This window comes from Cucurbita maxima, unplaced genomic scaffold, assembly GCF_002738345.1.
Source record: "Cucurbita maxima cultivar Rimu unplaced genomic scaffold, Cmax_1.0 Cma_Scf00024, whole genome shotgun sequence".
NCBI lineage: Eukaryota > Viridiplantae > Streptophyta > Magnoliopsida > Cucurbitales > Cucurbitaceae > Cucurbita > Cucurbita maxima.
In genome coordinates, this window is record NW_019272040.1 from 1,842,694 (window position 1) to 1,861,071 (window position 18,378).

At 34.4% G+C, this 18,378-nt stretch overlaps 2 protein-coding genes across 4 annotated transcripts; both read right to left on the bottom strand.

Annotated features, from left to right (window-relative positions):
* Positions 1–836: 836 nt before the first annotated feature.
* On the bottom strand, positions 837–5,707 carry LOC111497680 (sulfate transporter 3.1-like). Of its 2 annotated transcripts, XM_023148560.1 has the most exons (12): positions 5,314–5,707; positions 5,025–5,232; positions 4,778–4,949; positions 4,553–4,618; positions 3,988–4,101; positions 3,297–3,413; positions 2,964–3,090; positions 2,595–2,881; positions 2,226–2,416; positions 2,045–2,130; positions 1,870–1,946; positions 837–1,348 (listed from the first exon to the last, which is right to left on the bottom strand). In XM_023148560.1, exons 1-12 carry the CDS (start codon positions 5,660–5,662, stop codon positions 1,160–1,162), a joined length of 1,983 nt encoding a protein of 660 aa, XP_023004328.1. In that variant the 5' UTR covers positions 5,663–5,707; the 3' UTR covers positions 837–1,159. The 2 variants fall into 2 exon arrangements, with proteins under 2 accessions (XP_023004328.1, XP_023004329.1); XM_023148561.1 differs by lacking the exon at positions 3,988–4,101.
* Positions 5,708–11,214: 5,507 nt separating this feature from the next.
* Positions 11,215–16,210, bottom strand: LOC111497992. 2 transcript variants are annotated; one of them, XM_023149032.1, is made up of 6 exons: positions 16,070–16,180; positions 15,838–15,971; positions 14,171–15,257; positions 13,373–13,575; positions 12,928–13,028; positions 11,215–11,497 (listed from the first exon to the last, which is right to left on the bottom strand). In XM_023149032.1, the coding sequence occupies exons 1-3, from the start codon at positions 16,077–16,079 to the stop codon at positions 14,190–14,192; spliced, it is 1,212 nt and encodes a 403-aa protein (XP_023004800.1). In that variant the 5' UTR covers positions 16,080–16,180; the 3' UTR covers positions 11,215–11,497; positions 12,928–13,028; positions 13,373–13,575; positions 14,171–14,189. The 2 variants fall into 2 exon arrangements, with proteins under 2 accessions (XP_023004800.1, XP_023004799.1); XM_023149031.1 differs by having other exon boundaries at positions 15,838–16,210.
* Positions 16,211–18,378: the final 2,168 nt, after the last annotated feature.

The window sequence follows — 18,378 nt, forward strand, 5'->3', positions numbered from 1 at the left end:
CAAAGCAAAGCCATGAGAGTTTATGCTTGGATAATATCATACCATTGTGGAGAGTCTGTTCATCTAACATGGTATCAGAGTCATGTCCCTAAACTTAGTCATGCCAATAGAATCCTCAAATATCGAACAAAAGTATTGTGAGCCTCGAAGACATAGTAAAAAATGACTAAGACTCCAAAAGAAAAGGAGTCGAGTCTCGATTAAGGAGAGGCGTACTTTGTTTAAGGGGAGGTGTTGGATGAAAGTCCAACCTCGGTTAATTTAGGGAATGATGGATTTATAATAAAAAAATACCAACTATTTTGGGATGGGGCATTTTGGGGAGCTCAAAGCAAAGCCATAAGAGCTTATTCTCAAAGTGGACAATATCTACCATTATGGAGAGTCTTGTTCGTCTAACATGAACATCCCCACTAATTCTTTCAAACTATGCATTTTGCTTAACTTAAAATAACATTAGAGTGCGTCGGTTACCACTGTATGAATCTGCAGTTCTTATTTCAAGCACTAGTTTGTGAGAGTAACGCCAATTAAGGGCAAGAATCGTAATTTCTCCCACTATACTACACAAATTTAATCCCCACATCCTCAACTCTTTTGAGCCTTGTGGATGAATTTCCAATTCATGGGTCCTAAAGTCTTTAATATCACATCTGGGTCGTAATCCATACTACAAAAATGGACAGTAATGGTGGATCCAACCATAAGCCAACAAGTCGAATTTTGATTTTGGGTCCGGGCTGTGCCACATATCCTTCGAGCTATGGCCTATGGGTGTAATGAACAGACCAAATTGGCTGAGCATACTGAACTTGTTCTAACAAAACAATCCTTTCTGCAGTTTTGTTTTTCAAATGCGTCCCTTACAGACTGAAGGATGAGCATTATTTCCAGCTAAAACTTAACAATTACTAATTCGATTGAGAAAACAGGGGATAACATTACAAGCATTTCCTCACTACCATATCATCTCTCCCTCACAAATACATATATAGATATATATAGATATATATATATATGATACTATATTGACCAGTAAGTGTACTACTATCCAGAGGGGGAAAAAATTACCCCGGAGGTTAACTTCATCAGCTTGAGACTTCACAGAGATTGTTCCATGGTCTGCTTGCTTTCCTTGTAAGTTAAAAGATTCCATGTCTTACACACTGTTCCATGCCTCTGTTTTCTCATCAGTTTCAGGGTTTGGTTTGCAAGAGTGAAGCATATAGTTGCAGGCTGCTACAGCTTCAGCCACCGTAAGATAGATCCATTCGTGTCCCAGGTTCTCAATGAACTTCCCCTTGTCCAGCTTCTTCATCACCTCAGCTCCCGGGTTCGCCAAAACTATCTACATAGATGGGAAAACGAAAGGAACTTTGAGTCGAGACGAAGTTTGTGGTTAAAAATGTTTGGTGGACTTCATATGTAATAGCTCAAGCCCACTGTTTGTAGATATTGTACTCTTTGGATTTTCCCCTCAAAGTTTTTAAAACACGTCTGCTAGAGAGAAGTTTCCACACCCTTATAAAGAATGTTTCGTTCTCATCTTCAACCAATGTGAAATCTCACCTCATAAATTCAGTAACTATTTCAGAATTGAAAGAGAGAGATTTTGTGAACTACATATGTAACAGCTCAAGTCCAGCCCACCGCTAGCCGATATTGTTCTTTTTGGGCTTCCTCTCAAAGTTTTAAAACGAGTATGTTAGGGAGAGATTTACACTCTTACAAAAAAAAAAAAAAAAAATTGTACTCCTCAACATAGGTGAGATCTCACGTCATAACTTCAGTAACTACTTTAGAATTGAAAGAGAGAGAAAGCATGCAGATGGAAAAAAAAATGGAAGTTTTGATAGTGAAATAATGTACCTTCAACCCCCTTCTGTCTAAAATCTTCTTGATCTCTTCAAACATGCTTATTCCACTCGTATCAATGTTTCCAACAGCTGAAAAGAAACAAAGATTAATTTTGAGAGATCTGTATCACACGATAACAAACACATTTGTGCACTTCAACATTTGAAGATGAAGATCCAATAATTACCACTCATGTCTAATACGACATATTGTAAGGTACTATCTCCTGAAACCTTTATCCTGTCTTCCTCTTCATCAACCCACCTTATAATCCTAAAACATAGTATTTAATGAATCACTCAGTACTTAAAGTCAACAATGAAATGTTTGTCAATGACATGCGCCATTGTGATAGATAGGTGGGATACCTTTCTCTCAAGTAGCTGGAATTAGCAAAGTAAATGGGAGCGTCGATCTCAAGTATGAGAATGCCGGGAACATTTCCAGCATTTGGGTATTGCTCGACATTCCTGTAAACAGTGGAATTAGGAAGGTTTCCGAGCACAAGCGTCCTCGGCCTTGCGACGAACAAAAGTAGTCTGAGCAGCGATATAGCCACCTGCAACAAGTAGTCCCCAATGTTGTCAATAGTGATAACAAATGTAGCTAAAAGTGAGTAGTAATGGGTTGTTGTAGGACACTAAAAATGACATAACATAGGAGGAAATTCAGCTAGGCATTTTCACAAACACCTTACGAGCACACCCAAATGCAAAAAGGAAGAAATCAGAACATACCGCAATGACCAAGCCAATTTCAACACTGGCGAAGACGACACCAGCATAAGCACCAATACAGACAAGGAAATCGAACTTATCGACTTTCCACAAGTGAATGGCGGCGTCGTAATCGATGAGGCCAAGCATGGCGGAAATGATAATGGAAGAAAGGACGACGAGAGGTGTGTAGTGAAACAGAGGAGTCAAAAAGAGGAGCGTCAACATGACTGCAATGGCCATTACGACGTTGGAAACCGCGGTTTTGCATCCGGCATTGAAGTTGACTGCCGATCGGGAAAATGGGCCTGGAAATAAAGCGATTTTGAATGGGGTTTGTTAGAAATGGAAGCAGAAATGATTAAGAACAGAGGGAGGGGTTTGTCTTACCAGTGGTGAGATAGCAAGAGAAGCAAGAGCCGACCATGTTCATGGTGCCAATGGCTACCATTTCCTTGTTGCCATCGATATTGTAATGCTTGAACATTGCAAAGCTTCTTCCAACTGCAATTCCTTCCTGCTCATCATCACCAAACATCATTTCAATTAAAATTAATGAAAATTTATTAGAAAACTAATATGATAAACTCTAACAAAACAAATTATTTTAAAATTAAACAATAAAAACTAAATATTTTTCTATTTTAATTATTTAATTAAACGAAAATAAATAGTTTAATGAATTATTAAAATAGATGAAATAAAATAAAATAAAATAATTACCGCGAGAGCAATGACACCCGTGATGATGCCGGTTTTAATAGCGATAGAAAGATGAGGTGACACCATCACTAAATCGGTAATCGATACCGGATTTAGCCCTTTCTTCAATTCACCAATCTGTCAAATAATAATCATAATAATAATAAATTTATTTTATTTTTTAAAAAAATAAAATATTAAAATATTATTTGCTGAAAGAATATAAGACAGTATCTTTTGTACAGACAGTTTTTCTAAAATACGCACATTGAATCCTAAACTAAAATACACTTTAGATTCTTAATATTTATTTCTTTATAATTAAAAAAAATGTCCAATCAAACAAAAAAGAAAATGGGTCCAAACCAATGAAACAGATTCTATTATTAGTGGGACCCACTTCCCTTTTCTTTTTCAAGTGGACAAAAACAAAATAATAAACACAATTATCCCTTTTTTTAATTCTTTTTTCCTTCCAAAATTACCTTTAAATTCTATTTATTTATGACATTGTCCTCTTTGAGTATAAGCTCTCATGGCTTTGCTTTGAGCTTCTCTAAAATGTCTTATACCAATAGAGAGTATATTCTTAGATTATAAACTCATGATCATTCTCTAACTTAACCAATGTGGGACAGTACTAAATCAAAATATTAAAAAAAGTATAAATTCTATTCACAATGGGTATACAACAGTTCAAAACAAAGCTTACCACTTCAATACCGTGTTTTTCTGCATGAGTGAGAAACACGAGAAGGCTTCCCAAAATTACCGACGTCAAAGGTGCCATTGCTGATATCCAAAAGAACTTCGGCTTTTTCTTGCTCTGCAACCATACCATAATCCAACAAAATCAATTTTTTTATTTTCAAAAATTATAAATAAATTTGCATAAAATAAAATAAAATAAAATAAAATAAAATAAAATAAAATAAAATAATGGAAGTTGGTTGTTTATTATTCTTATCTATCTAAAAAATATATAAATAAATAAGCAAATTAGAAATTAGAAAAATAATAATTGTAATAATGAGATGATTCCTGACTACTTCCACCAACCTTATATTCTTAAATTCTTTATTTTTTTTTTCCTTATAAAAGAAAAACGCATAAATATAAGATTAAAAATAAATTTTAATTAATTAAGGTGGCGTGCATATTTAAGCCAGTGGGTAAGATGTGACACGTCATCTAATTAATTAATTACTTAATTTAATTCATTGGAATATTATTTAAAATAAAATATAAAATTGGTAAATTAATTAATTTCTACTTACAAAGTATCTGGTGACCAGCAGGAAGAAGAGAAAACAGCATCCCAATACTCCACTTTCCCATCTCCACTGCAATCCAATCAACATAATTATTATTTTATAATTATTTTAATTTAATTATACCAAACTAGTAAAAATAAATGAAAAATAATTCTAGACAAGCCACGTGGTGTAGGGCTCAAAAGTGAAACACCTTTCTTATAAGTTCATGTCGAAATGTGATCGAACCTGATCGACTTGACTAAAAATGGAGCGGAGGACCGAGACGAGATCAGTCGCGTGAGTGAAATGGGTTAGCCCAAGGATGCCTTTCAGCTGCTGTAAGCACACCACCGTGGCTGCACCCGCCATGAACCCTACTATTGTTGCGTGTGATAGGAAATCCACGATCAATCCTAATCTGTATTGTCCACTTTGAGTATAAGTTATTGATATTATTTTTATGACTCATGCCAATAGAAGATGTATTCTTTACCTCAACAGGCCTAAAGAGGCTTGAAAGACTCCGGCAAAGAACGTGGCGGTGAACGCAAGATGGAGGTAAAGAGTTGGGTTTTGAGTGGGGCTAACCTCAGCTCCTAACATGGCGCTAATGAGAAGCGACGCCACCGCCACGGTTCCGACGGCCAAGTCCTTAGAGCTTCCCATCATTGCATAAATCAGCGGCGGAATAAAACTGGAATCTGTATTATTAACACGTTAATTATGATTAGTGTGTCGTAATTCCAAAATTACCCTTATGAAAATTGTGATTAGTTACTCACAAAGGCCGAGGATGGGGGGTAAATTAGCGAGCTTGGCATAGCTAATCCCCTGAGGAATAGCGAGGCTAGCAATGGTGATACCGGAGATAAGATCCGATTTCAGTAGCCCTAAACGATAACGTGGTCCCCACTCCAGCACAGGGAAAAAGTACTGCAAACCCAACAGCACTTTCCTCGCCGCCGATTGGTTTTTGAACTGCCGTAGTGGGTCGTCCGGGAAGAATGTCTCCTTTAAAGAGTTCTTCAACGACTTAACGAACGGCTGCGGCGGTGGAATCGCCGCCCTGTGTAAACACTCGCCGCCGCCCTCCGTCGCCGCCGATGGATACACGTAGTCGGAGTTGCCCATTGGATTAAAATAAATGAAAATTAACTCGTGAGCGAGGAGTAGAGGGAACGAGTTAATGGGAAGGCTTTATATAATGGAATGAAGTAGAAAAGTGGGACCCGTGGTGTAGGGGTTCCATAAGATTTAATTTTAAATTTATATATTTTTTTTAGTGGTCGGTGGGCCCCACTGGAATTGTTGGCACCTATATCCTCTTTCACTCTCTCTCTTTCCTCTTATTTTGTTTTAATTCCTTTTTCAATATTTATAATTATTTAAATAATTTTTTATTTTCAAGTTACATTAAAGTAATTATAATAAATTAATAAATGATTAAATAATAATTTAAAGTAATTATGATTAGGTATAATTGTATATTTTTCTTGAAAAAATCGTCCAAAATCAATAATTTAACTTAAAATAAATAATTAAAATATAAAAGTTGTGGAGGAGATGAATGTCGTTTGGGGAGTGGATCTTGAAGAGACCACAAATGAAAGGGTGACGTGGCAGTTAGTACATGAATCAGCAAGTTTCTTCTGCCACGTTTACGGGAGAGAAATGGACACGTCAGTTTAGATGGGTTTCAAAAATGATATAATTAATTATTACAGAAATCACTTTTTTAAAGTATTTAATTCCATTTTAAGAAACTTTTCTAAGCCTAACACGAATTATTCTAAAAATAAATAAATAAATTTATGTTTTTATTAACATGTGATGATTAATTTCAGTCAACGCAGGTATAGTTTGAAAGTAAGAATTTTGCCACGTGGATTTGATGATTGATTTCTTTAATGTTTTTTTAGAACAAAATAACGGCTACCTAATTTGATTTTATTTTCTTTTCAAATATGCAATACAATATCATTTTGGTTACACTAATCGAAATTCGACCTAAAAAAATTAGATTTTTCATAATAATTTTGGATTCTAAAGTTATCATTAAGTATCTCATACCCCTACTAAAGAAGAATAAAACGTCATTATCAGTAGCTCGTACTGTTTGATCTAAGTTAGTTTTGGCTGATGACTCATATGAACAGTGTTACGAATCATGACTCTCGACAATGGTATGATATTATCCACTTTGAGTTTAAGCCTCCCCTTAAGGTCTATGGAGCTCTCGAACAACCTCCCCTTGATCAAGTCACTTTTGACTACATCTTAGAGGCACAGGATTCTATTGACATGACTCCACAATGGTATGAAATTGTCCATTTTAAGCATAAACCCATGATCATTTCCTAAATTAGTCAATGTGGGACCCTCTCCCAACAATCCTCAGTAAGTAGAGCTATTCATTTAACCCATAAAGTCGACTATTACAAAGACCATAAGAGAGAAAGTAGAGAGAGATTTTTCTTCATTAGCTGCACGGGATATGGAATGAGGATTATAATCCCGTTCCAGCGTAAACGTCCTTCGCCTACATCATTATACTTCTTTCGTATTTGTCTAAAATGTATATCTAACTGAGGGAGGTGGAAATATTACGTCACTATGTTGGTGTGACCAATTGTTTTTGACTTGGTCTTCATTTTTTATGCATAATCCAAAAGAGTAACCAGTTTGAAAAATAAGCGACAACTTACATGCTTTATAATTATATATTCATTTTCTAACCTAATCTTAATTAATCAATTAATCAATTAATAATAAATAAAAAAAAGAATTACTTCTTTTAATTTATTTTATATTCTAATTACTATACTAATAATATAAATCAAAAAGAAAAAATATATATTTTTATTCATTATTTTAAAAGAATATGTCACGTCATTATCTAGAAGCTTTTTATAATTATTAATACTATAAAGTTTCTAATTTTATCACAAGAGATATTCTTCGATCCTACTTTGATTATAAAATAAAAATTTTATTTTTAGTAAGAATTAAATTTTGAACTTAATTGTATGTATATATATATGTATATCGACGAGTTCATCAAAATTATATATATGAAGTCGGGTAACGGTCAAAAAAGTTGGGCGATCTTTCTTGACTTTCCTTTCGTTATTTTGTAGATAACATTTTAGCCCAATCATATCGTATATGATATGATTTGTCATCGAGAAAGGAAGTTTTTGAAAATATAAAACTATATGATATTATTAACCAATTTAGCTTCGTATTAAACAGATAATTATAAAAAAAATTAAATAATTATTTTATTAACTTTGTCCCGTAATATATAACTGTTAAAATGCGTCGGCTGGAGAGAGATTACAACAATATAATAAAATAAAATAATAAAAAAAAAAAAGTCATGAAGAGAGTGCTTAGTGGGGCGTTCAATATTGGGCAAAGCCACTCGTGTGCGGTGACTTATTGGCACACGCATTCCCTCACTGTCTGTGCCCGTCAAAGAATGTCGGATCCATTAATCAAGCGGCACGTGTCATCGTTTGAACGGTGACTGATTAGTGCAGATACGGATCAATGGATAATGGGAGAGGAATCTTGGGTGATTTAGGCGGTGACGTTGCCGACGTTTCAGATTATCTGATCCTGATGGCCGCCACCGTGTACCTTCCAAATATCTTTCTTTTTATATATACAAAAATAATAAATTACTTTTTTTTATTAATTTTATTAATTTTTTTTAATGATTTGGATTAGTGATAAATGATCTGTTAAACGAATATTACACAGTAATTAATAGGATTATTTTTTTATTTAATGTATTTAGATTCCCAAATTGCATTAAAAAAATCATAATAGGATTAAAAAATTATATAAAATTAAAAGTTAATAATGTATTGTCTTAATTATATATTAAAAAAGCAATAAAAATATCTTACTATTTGCTGATATGACTCTGTTCGACTATGTTTGGCTCATTTGTCTCTAAAAATGTCTTACTTTTCGATGGTTTCATATTCTTTATTTCAACTCGTTCACACCCATATAGATTGTGAAAGCGCGTAAATCAAGAATACCTTTGGCGTATGTTTTTTTAGTTTTAAAAATAGATTTTTTTTTTTAATGGAAAAATTCTAAACAAGTTCGAGTAGTGTTAGCTATAAAAAGTAAGTAAAGATATGATTAGGATGTTTGAGATTCAACAATGATGATTATGTTTGAAATTTCGAGTGAGGGTCGTATTTATCGAATCATGCATTGTAGTTGACTACAAGAAAAAGGAAGATTTGACACTTCAGTTCGCTATGAAAGTATGTGTTGACTATGAAGACCTACAGATGATTTCTTTAATTGCTCATACTAAGGGGTCGTATCTGTAAGAGTATGAGCCCATCGCTATCACATAAATTATCCTTTTTAAGCTTTCCCTCAAGGTTTTAAAACGTGTCTCTTAGGGAGAGGTTTCTACACCCTGATAAGGAATGTTTCGTTTCCCTCTTTGATCTCACAATCCACCTCCTTGGGGGCCTAGCGTCCTTGTTGGCACACTGCATGGTGTCTGGTTCTGTTACCATTTGTAATAGCCCAAGCTCACTACCAGTAGATATTGTCATGTTTGTGCTTTCCCTCAAGGTTTTAAAACATGTTTGTTAGGGAGAGGTTTCCACATCCTGAAGAATGTTTCGTTCCTTTCTCCAACCGATGTGGGATCTCATAGTATTATTATGACCAAACTATGTCTCGAACTTGTCAATAGATAAAGACAATTTACAAAATTATAGTCAAAGTGACTACAACTTGACCACATGAAAACAAATTAAATATACTTGAAGAGAATCTCGTAGTATCAATAACTACAAAAGAATGCCACGATTTGATAAGATTGCTATCTAAGGAGGAATATTTTGCTACATACTAGCATATCATCATGTTCTCTATTCGAACATTGACTAAAAACCACCATGCTTAGAGCTACTCGCTTATACGTTGGGTAGCAAACAAGTTAGTGTGAAAATGAAGAGCGATTTCATAATTGAACTTCATAATGAGGCCGAATTTCAAAACTTCATTATAAACGGCTAGAAGATAACCATATAAGAACAATTTTGCAAGATCCAAACTCTCGTGGCATGTTATAACAAGACCCGAATGATTAAAATAAGTCACGGGTCACGATCGGAACAACATTACATCAAATTATTAATTTAAAAAAAAAAACCAGTACATGAATAGTACAACCTAATTCTCTGCTAAGTCAATTGTTCATGTGGGAAATAAATTAAAAAAATAAAAAAAAAACAGAGAGAGAAATTCTGGTGTTCTGTACTTGTAAGAATGTCACGGGCAATAAGATTATTTATAAATATAACCCTAAAAAAGACAGAGAAAGACAAAGGGATATTTTGGAGTTTTGTACCATAATGACCATAATACCCTTCTTGTTAAAATGTGAAAGGCATCTTATTGAGGAGATAATGGTCATTTGAATTGCGCAAAAAGCAAGAGGGAAAAAACAAAACGACAGCGTGCATGGGTTGAATTTTGCGTCCTTTATTCCCGCGTTAAAATAGCTGATTCAAGATTATTAATTTATTTCAATTTAGTCCTTCCATTTCTGATTAATTTTGATTTGGGTACGCAGTTTTGGTATATTACGGGCTATTTATCATAATACGTATAGAATGTGTATTGTTCAGATATGAAGAGTTAAACTAAGGGTCGTCTTAAATTTTCATGATATATTAAAATGACTAAATTACCCTTATACTATCTGTTTTAGTACCCGACGACTACACCACGATCACATCAAGCAATCACTTTGATGTGGCTAGTGTCAGTCAATTGTTCGAAACAAATTTAAACAATTTATTTAAAATCTAAGAAAAATGTGGATTTTCCTCATTTACCTAACCAAAAGACTAGTTTGAATATATATAGGTTAAATAAGCAATAAAGAATTAATAACAATAGATTTAATTAAAAATAATATTAAAAAAAGAAAGGAATAAAACACAAAATATAAGAAAGTTTAGAAAGATGCTTTTGATTAGAGATTAAGATTCTTCATTATCTTTCAAAGATTAGGAAATTTATATGAATAATTAAAAAAAAATCAGATCTAATTAGTTCAATTTTCAACAATTAATGACAAATTTAATGTTTTAATTATGGTGGGTGGGACTGTTTTGATACATTTTTCAAAGAAAAGGGTATCTTATATATATATATATATATATATATATATATATATATTATTTTTAAATATTTGGTTTGAAGATTTAATTTTGTATTTGAAAAAGCTGAAGCAAGTGAGTTGGATCTTGGATCATTCCAATTTTTGATGTTTGGATTTTCGTCCTATTTGTTTACTTAAAACATACTTCAAATATTCCTTTAAAATTTCAACTTGATTCAACTTGTTTTTCAATGCTTTAACCTTAAGAAATGGACATGGGGTTTTGTTTTTGTGTTCTAAAGTCATATATCTACTAACCCTACATTATTTTAATTAATATCGTAGTCCCATGCTTTCGATCAACTATGTGGTTAGGTATTCGACCTTTTAAATTTATGAACAGTTTGTTTCTAGATATGTTGGGAACCTGTAGAACGAGCGTTCATTCCACTAAGATGATGATACATAAGATGACGACAACAAGCTACTCGAGAGGAGGAAAAGAAAAAGGAAATGAGACGATCGCTCATTCTAATTAGAAAAATTGTCTCAAATAATCATCTTATTAACTACCGTATCATTGTTTCATTGGATCGGCTCTCGATGATTCAAATTTGTAAAATCTCAGAAACGAAATAGACACAAGTCGAAATAGTTCTTCAACTACACCTATTACATTTGAATAGTCTATAAACCATAATAGTGTAGAACAAAGCAATCTCCCACTAAAATCATGACCACTTTCGAAGCAAAGAGGAACAAAGAAACGCTATCCATAGAACTCATAGCTGACACTAATACCCACACTTCGATATCTGCACATAAACAATCTTCCCATTATTGATACCCAAAAAAGCAAAGCCTGAAATAATGTTGTATAGTTTTGATATCATTTCTCCAGATTTGAAACAGACATGACACACTTTTTTTTTGAAATTTGGATTGAACATGGGAATATTTAGAATCTCCTGCATTATTGAGGTTGACTTTTGGGTTGACCCAAAGAAAGTGGGGGACAACATGAATGAGGTTTCCATTGAGGGAATGTTTGTGAGAGGATACAACAATTTAGGGTTTTGGGTGTTTCTGGGTGAAGGGTTGGTTCTATTCAGCCATTGTTGCTGATTTGGTTGGGTTAATGTAATTGCAACCATACACTCAAAGGGTGGGTGGGAAGTTACAGTTCGCATTGCAACCATATATAATAAGGCGTAGAGAGGCATAAGAGAAAATGGGATGACGATATCATCAAGAATGACATTGTATAGGACTTGCATTTAGAGATATTCACGGGACAGAGATGAGGGAAGCCTACCCGTCTCTATCCCCACCTCCTATTTCAATGTCCATTCCTTTCCCTATTCCCCATTTAAATGGGAATTTCCTATCTCATTCAAGACTGGTTAAATTGACTTCTCTATTTTCTTTACATTCCATTCGAAATATCTCTTAATGTTGTCAAGAATCCTCCCCTCGAAGAAAGATAATTAAAGAATCTACTCTCAATAATCACGCATTTGTGTGTTTTCTCTTCCATATCGAGCACCTTAAACTTCTTCTTTCAAGCACACTACTTTGTTTGATTAAGCTCAACTATGGATGACATATTATGGGATAACTAACGTCAATCACTCATTCTATCCAATGTAAGACTACGTCGAACATCCAAAAATGGTGAGACAAGTAGTAAATCCATAGACAAAGAACCCTATTTAGTTTAGTCACTCCATAGGAACTTATACATTTGAATAATAATAATCACCAAGGATGGAAATTATAAGACAAGAAGTCATTTGAGATAATAGTGACAAGTAGTGCAAAGTGACCCAATAATTAAAAGAAATAGTCTTATGCAAATTGATGTAGAGGAAGAGAATATTTTGCAAATTGCTTATGAAAAGGAAGTGTTTAGAAGTGACAGAAAAAGTGAGAAACCACACACCCCCACTGCATAATTAGCCATCTTCTTAGTGCTCATTCACATGTTCTTGCATTCTAAACCTACCATTTCCCCTATAATGGAAGGAGCCATCAAAATGATTTTCACTGATCTCATGGCTTTGATGATCCAAATTCATGGCTGTGAGCGTGATCGACAAAGCATGCTTTAACTATATCCATATACCAAATTATATTGATGAATTTAGACTCTTTTTAACTTTTTGAATTCATTCCACTAGCTAGTATTCCATGGATATCAATTGTATATGGGTCAAAGTTCAGAGACATAAACCGAATAACTTACGGATTTGGCTCATCAGCATGTTTGGGCCCATAGAGCCTCGTGTCTCTCACACCTCCAAGAGTAATTCCATATGCCTGTTTGTTAAAATTCTTAGGCGAATCCTGTGCACAAAAAAAAAAAAAAAAAAAAAAAAAAAAAAAACTTGTAAATTAGCAAAAATTGAAAATTCCAACTATTATCCAAGTTTAGGATTCAAAATTAAAAGTTAAAGTTAAGATGGGCTTAAAAATAAAATTTAGGCTGAATTAATTTTTTTAAAAAAACTTGAACTTTGCAATTTGTCTAAACTTACAAAAGATTGAATAACACATTGATTTTAAAAATAAAAAAAATAAAAAGAAAGTCTCAAAAGTTTCAATATATATATATTAGTTAATTTTGGATGAAACCTGATTTAAAAAATACCCTTGAATTTTCAAAAAGTTTATAAAACACCCTCACTTACTCTTGTGATGATTACATCTGGACTGCTGTGGCTATGTATTTGGATGCCACATCAACTTCTTTCTCTCTCAGTTGACTATTTTTAGGATTGCTTTCTTTTCCTTCACCATCATTTTGGTTCAGGAGAGCATCATCCTAGGCATTAGTCAATCACCACCCTTTTACCAGGATGATCAAAAAGTTTTTCCGTGGCAGTTTCTGTCCCTGTGTGATCCAGAGAAATATATTTCACCATGTTTAAATGTGTGATTTGGAGCTAAAGTTACACACACACACACACACACACACATATATATGTAAATGGTCAGAATTTCACAGCATAGGGCAGGAGGATTTGGGTCAATAAATCCATGTCTCCTTTTTTTATGTTTGATATATCAAAAGACCCTTTTCATTTTTAATCCTATGCATGGCTTTCTGATGTTTCTTGTCTGAGCACAGTTATTCCATTCAACACTTTTCTCCAATTTGATCACTTTTTGATTTTCTGAACAATTTTAATGCTAAGATTTTGAAGGCGGTCAAACTAAAGAGAAAAAAGGTGTGATGGAGTATATATCTTAAAGACTACGGAAAATGTGAGAGGTCCAACAAAAAGATGAATATGTTTGAACTTTTTAGATGCAAAGTTGAAAATCTATGTATGTTAGACTAGATTCATGAATCTAAACAGTTAAATGTAGAACTTGGATAGAAGAGTATGCAATAAGGAAATTGCTTAATCAGCTAAGGTTAATCGTGAAAATGTTGTTTAGCTAGTGATTAAAACAAAAAAGTATCTTTAGCGGAGAAAACTTACAAATAACTGAGTAACTGGGTCATCTGTTGGATTGCAAACCATTTCCCCCGTAATATTGCTTGGTGGTTTCACGTGAGAACTCTGCAAATGTCATCCCTTCCTTCAATCTTGATGCTAATGGTGGAACTATCTTCTGGATTTCTCGAGTTATTACCGTTGCCTCCTGTTCAACAAGATCTCTTTTGTCGTCGGACAAAGTTGAGCTTTCAATGGAATAATCAGACATTGAAAACGTTTTGTTCCAAGCTGGCTGCAAGAATACAACAAACATTTCTCTGCACAAATCCTCGTGCTTGGAAGGTCTGCACACAGAGTGAAGAGTGGAGCGAAGCTTCCCTCGTGATATAATATCAGCCGATTCGCCCACCTGGATGATAAAGCTTTCTGGTGGGGCATTAACCATGAAAATGTCGTTCTTACAAGGATCAAAAATCTGCAAATACAAGTGTCCACTGGGGGAACAACACTCTCTATAGCAACAAAGATCTTGTGCTTCGTTGCCGTGGGTATTTGATGGTGAAAGAAACATGGGAGTTGTTAGGACTGTGAAAATACCATAGTCATAATGCCATTGCTGCCATAGATTTGTACTTGATTGACATAGTCCATTACTGTCTGATGGCTCTTGCCTACTGTGTATGCTTTGTTCTTTATTTCTTCTAGAATTAGCTTGGTTTCTTGCAGTTCCTTTGAAGTTTGTTGATTTTCTTAAAAGCTGGGCATCCAGAGCTGAATGGTAGTGTATGAGACGGCCTTTTGCAGTGCATGACTCTAACAAGCTCTGTTCTAATTCTTGGCCTCCGATTTGCGCATCACATATCCGTGCAATGCGAAGCCCCAGTTCCAGCATGCAACTTCCAAGCTCTTTAAATGAATCACCAAGATGTTTAAATTCATTGTCTTGAACTTCCTTCTCAATAGAATCACAAAAGTGATCAATTTCTGAACCAGGTGACTGTTTGTCCCCTCTTTGGCTTTGACTATTCTGCATGAATTCTTTGCTCTCCGTAAATTTGAGTTGCATTGCAAAAGACGAAACACTTCTTTCTGGATTCCTCAAGGGAACATCACTCCCTAAGTAATGATCCTGAGAAGTTGAATGAAAAGAAATGGAGGTATTAGGAAGATTGTCTCATTTGAATATGAATTTGATTCCTTCCAAGGATGTTATGGTAAAATGTTCGTAGCGAACAAGAATTTAGCTAAGATCTCACGAGAGCCAAACAAAAAAATGACTCTTCAACGATTTGATCACAAGCTTCAGAGAATTTTAATTTTGAGAAACCTAACCAACCAACCAAAAGTACCCCGAAACTCAGATTCGCTAAATCGTTTAAGTTAAACATCAAACAAAGAAATGTCAAAAGATCAACTAGAATTCAACAAAATTTAATCTCCAATAGTCATGACGTATGAAGAAGGTTTAAATCAATACAACTATGACATTATCTCGAGACATTTCCCAATGATCCGCTATTATTCCACTTCCCATTTCGGTTATGTTCAACATGATTTCAACAAAGTGATAATGACGAGATTTTAGGGAAAAAAAGAGCGCCGTCAACATCAGATTCCTCATCATTTTCCGTAAACATTCACTAAATGCTTACAAAAAAGGAAGCGAGCAAGAGAAAGCAGAGGAATGAGGAAAAATGAAGAAGTAAAACCTTAAGAATCCGTTTCCGATCATCAGGATTGAGCAATGCGAGCTTGCGAGCGAGAGGCAGTAGTGTTCGACGAAGAACAGAAGAGTTGGGGACGCCGGTGATTGCGAGAAGGCCAGGTCCACTGGGCCCTAGGGCTTCAAAAATCGATTTGGTTATCGATTCAATCCGTTCGTTATCTTGTAATGAAGATGAAGAGTGGCAATGTGTAGACAAGAGGAAGAGTTCCGAATACCTGAGCTCATAAATTTCGAGTTTATTGGGATTTTCCTCCATTTTTCTCTGTTCTTGCACTTCTCAATCCAGAATCTAGGGTTTCGTCCCGTTGGGAAGAACAATATGAATGAATGACCGTTTAAACCAGAACTGAGCTGTCGAAAATCTCGGTCCGCTCCACATATTTATATGTTAACTTAATATATATAATTTTTTTCTTTATTTACTCTGTAAATAAATAATCATTTTTAAATCTGCAGCGCTATTAAAATTTAAATTTTTAAAATTGATATCGAATATTATATTATTAAATTGGTTAGAATAATTTACATTTTGATTAAAGGTTCAAATTAAATAATATTAGATTTTTAGTGAATCAGTAGTCTATGACCAAAGAAAAGAGGTGTACAATCAACCCGATAACTCAACCGATCCAACCTAAATTATAAAGGTTGAGTTAGATTAGATAAGTTACCAAGTTAGTTTGTGTTTATTTTCTAGAAATCGAATGAATCAGGTCGAGTCTGGGTTCAGTATGCTTAACGCTGATTTGACCCATTTTGAACTAAAAATAAATATAAATTTTAGGGTTGTCTTATTGTCTGCCACCGTGTCACCTTGGCTGATGGGCCTGGGTTATTTGGGCTCAAGCCCAAACTACAGTTTCCAAAATGGTTGAAATATGGTTGATAACATACGGTTCCCGTGGTGAGCCGTGTGATGGGAAACCTTCCCGTACAGTTCGGAGAGCACTGAATTAGAATGAGTGGTTTACCACCACATCATTCCGATCCCCAGATGATCGTGTTAGGTGACTTGTGACCTCGTACGATCATGTCGGGTGAGGAACAGCCGCTTCGTCACAATACTGACTTATAGGCTAATGGGTTCTGTCTCTGTTCATTTAAACTCGGATCTTTTTGAACTTAAGAAAATTAGAAACTCAAAGTTCATCCTCTAAAATTGTTTAGCCAAACGAAATCGAAAAAACGATTGTTGCTACTATTCGAACAGCCGATCTCTAAATCGCCCTATGAAACGATTGTTACAGGATGAATAGTTTTGAAATGTAAACGATTATTCGAGAAACATGTTAAAACGTAACAGTGATGGCAGAAAAAAATAAGGAAGAGATATGGTACCATACCTGTCCCAAGAACATGTCACACTGTTTCTGTTGGCCATGAGACAGCCAAAAAGCTTCAACATTTTGTTGACTAAACCATAGTCAATGTATACATAAAAATCATCATTTCTCCAATAAAACAAAAAAACATTCATTTTACTTTCAATCATGTGGTCTGCAACATTCTGACATGAATCAACCCGTTTTTACGGGTTGTTAAAGAAAAATCAAGTTTCATTTATTCTTAGATGGCTACAAATTTTAACCGGATGATAATTTAGATTAGTGGTGTTTATTTACATAGTGACTAATTATTGTCATAAAGTATAAAAGGTACAGCTCATGACATGTCATTCAAGATTAAAGGTCTTCATTTCGAGACTATATAAAGTCATGTATGTTATTTTTGTAAAAAAAAAACATGAAAAATGTAATAAAAATATCATTTGTGCTTTCGTTTAGCCAATGACTAGGTTTATTCATAGTTTAGGTTGTATGTAGAATCATTCAAGCTTGACATGATCAGTCTTACTTGTGAATTGACTCGAATCTCAAACAATTGTTCTTACCTTTAGATATTCGATAATCTGAATCTTGCATCCCTTGCAATGATTATTTATTATTTGGTATTAGAGTCTTGTCACATTGTTTTTATATCATTTTTGTTAAAAACAAAGCAAATTATCACAATGTAGTTGATGATTTTACTCTACAAAGATATGAAAAAAAAAATTGCAAAATACGCAAAATTTTGAATTCACGTTCGAAAAATCTAAATATTTCTCCTAAAATCTTAGAGACTAACATAATAAACAGTGTTTTACCCCTAGATGTCCAGTCAACTCCCACGCCTCAGCGCATTTCAGGGAGACCCAACTAGCTCTAGGTTCGAGTGACATTTCACCCCTAACCACGACTCATCCGCTAATTCTTCAACATTAGTCAGTTCGGACCTCCACTTAGTTTCACTCAAGCTTCATCCTTGTCATTGATAAATCACCCAGGTTCGGGTCTATACGCGGTGACAATTACCCCATAAAGATTCGTTTTCACTACGGCTCCAGTGGGTTCCCTTAACCAAGTCACTCCCTATGAGTCGCCGACTCATTCTTCAACAGGCACGCGGTCAGAGTCCAAGTCTCCTCCCACTGCTTGGAAACTTACGACAGAGAAGAATGAAACTAAAGAAAATAAAAATATAT

Excerpts from the sequence above, each read along its gene's own strand:
- LOC111497680 (XM_023148560.1), bottom strand. The coding sequence starts at position 5,662 with ATGGGCAACTCCGACTACGTGTATCCATCGGCGGCGACGGAGGGCGGC. Across the intron at positions 4,619-4,777 it reads TTTTTAGTCAAGTCGATCAG|TGGAGATGGGAAAGTGGAGT; the intron begins GTTCGATCACAT and ends ATTGGATTGCAG. Across the intron at positions 2,131-2,225 it reads TCCAGCTACTTGAGAGAAAG|GATTATAAGGTGGGTTGATG; the intron begins GTATCCCACCTA and ends ACTATGTTTTAG.
- LOC111497992 (XM_023149031.1), bottom strand. The coding sequence starts at position 16,110 with ATGGAGGAAAATCCCAATAAACTCGAAATTTATGAGCTCAGGTATTCG. Across the intron at positions 15,258-15,837 it reads ATCGGAAACGGATTCTTAAG|GATCATTACTTAGGGAGTGA; the intron begins GTTTTACTTCTT and ends TCAACTTCTCAG.